Here is an 810-nt window from a genome sequence, read left to right as displayed (position 1 = left end):
CCCGAGCAGCCCTCCCAGTGCTGCCCACCCCACCTTGCCATGACACCCCCTTCCCAGCAGGAAGCCAAGGAAGTCTCACCCAGGAAAGGTTCGAGTACACAGATTACATGGAAACAAACTGAAATAAACAGGATAAAAAAAAGATCCAGCTGTGTCTGAGCCTGTTCAAGGCTCGTAGGCTGGGGCTTGTCCAGGCCTGTGCACACAGGGACTCACAAGGACAGCAGCCACTGTGGCCATGACTATCAAACCAAAATCATGTTCATCTCCTGTGCTAATATACCAGTAGAAACCCCAAACCAAACAATTAAAATAACAATATTTGGAGCCTGATAGTTCTCTCCTATTGGTTTTGCAGGAGGAACCCAGAATTGCACCGGGGAGGGGGCAGAGAAGCAGCTGTGAGCAGAACTGTGCAATGAATGTTGTGTGCATTTGGCCTGGCAGCCGATTCCCAAATCCCACACGTACCTTGCAGATTCACTCTGGAGACAGGGGGTTGACTCGTGGCTGGAGATCTCCTAAGAGGGATAAAGAATACTCTGTCAATAGGTAGGATTTCATCCTTCCAAACCCTGCCAGCTCCCTCAGTTAAAAATCCTTTTCATTCTCCCAGAGAAACCCAAACACTTCACAATGATTTGTTGAGCAGTATTGATCGATGTGTTAGGAAGAGCCAGAGATGGCTGTTCCCTGCCTGTCCCATGAGCTGGAAATGAGGAGAAATGTGCCACCATCCCATGCTGCCTTTGCAACGTTCTGCTCAAAATCTGCCAGAAGGCAGCAAGGGCCAGGCTCTGGTGGCTCCCC

The 810-nt window shown here is 50.0% G+C and overlaps 1 protein-coding gene across 2 annotated transcripts in view; it reads right to left on the bottom strand.

Moving 5' to 3' along the window:
* Positions 1 to 290: 290 nt before the first annotated feature.
* LOC108448320 (cAMP-specific 3',5'-cyclic phosphodiesterase 4B-like) overlaps positions 291 to 810 on the bottom strand; it is a 108,937-nt gene continuing 108,417 nt past the window's right edge. The window contains exon 5 of one of the 2 annotated variants that reach the window (XM_017740851.1): positions 291 to 521. In XM_017740851.1, coding sequence (XP_017596340.1) covers positions 344 to 521 — 178 coding nt within the window. In that variant the 3' untranslated portion in view covers positions 291 to 343. The remainder of the gene's footprint in view (positions 522 to 810) is intronic. The other variant, XM_017740843.1, reaches the window with a different exon arrangement.

Source organism: Corvus brachyrhynchos, unplaced genomic scaffold (genome assembly GCF_000691975.1).
Source record: "Corvus brachyrhynchos isolate BGI_N302 unplaced genomic scaffold, ASM69197v1 scaffold280, whole genome shotgun sequence".
NCBI classification, from domain to species: domain Eukaryota; kingdom Metazoa; phylum Chordata; class Aves; order Passeriformes; family Corvidae; genus Corvus; species Corvus brachyrhynchos.
This window is presented reverse-complemented; position numbering and strand designations above follow the sequence as displayed.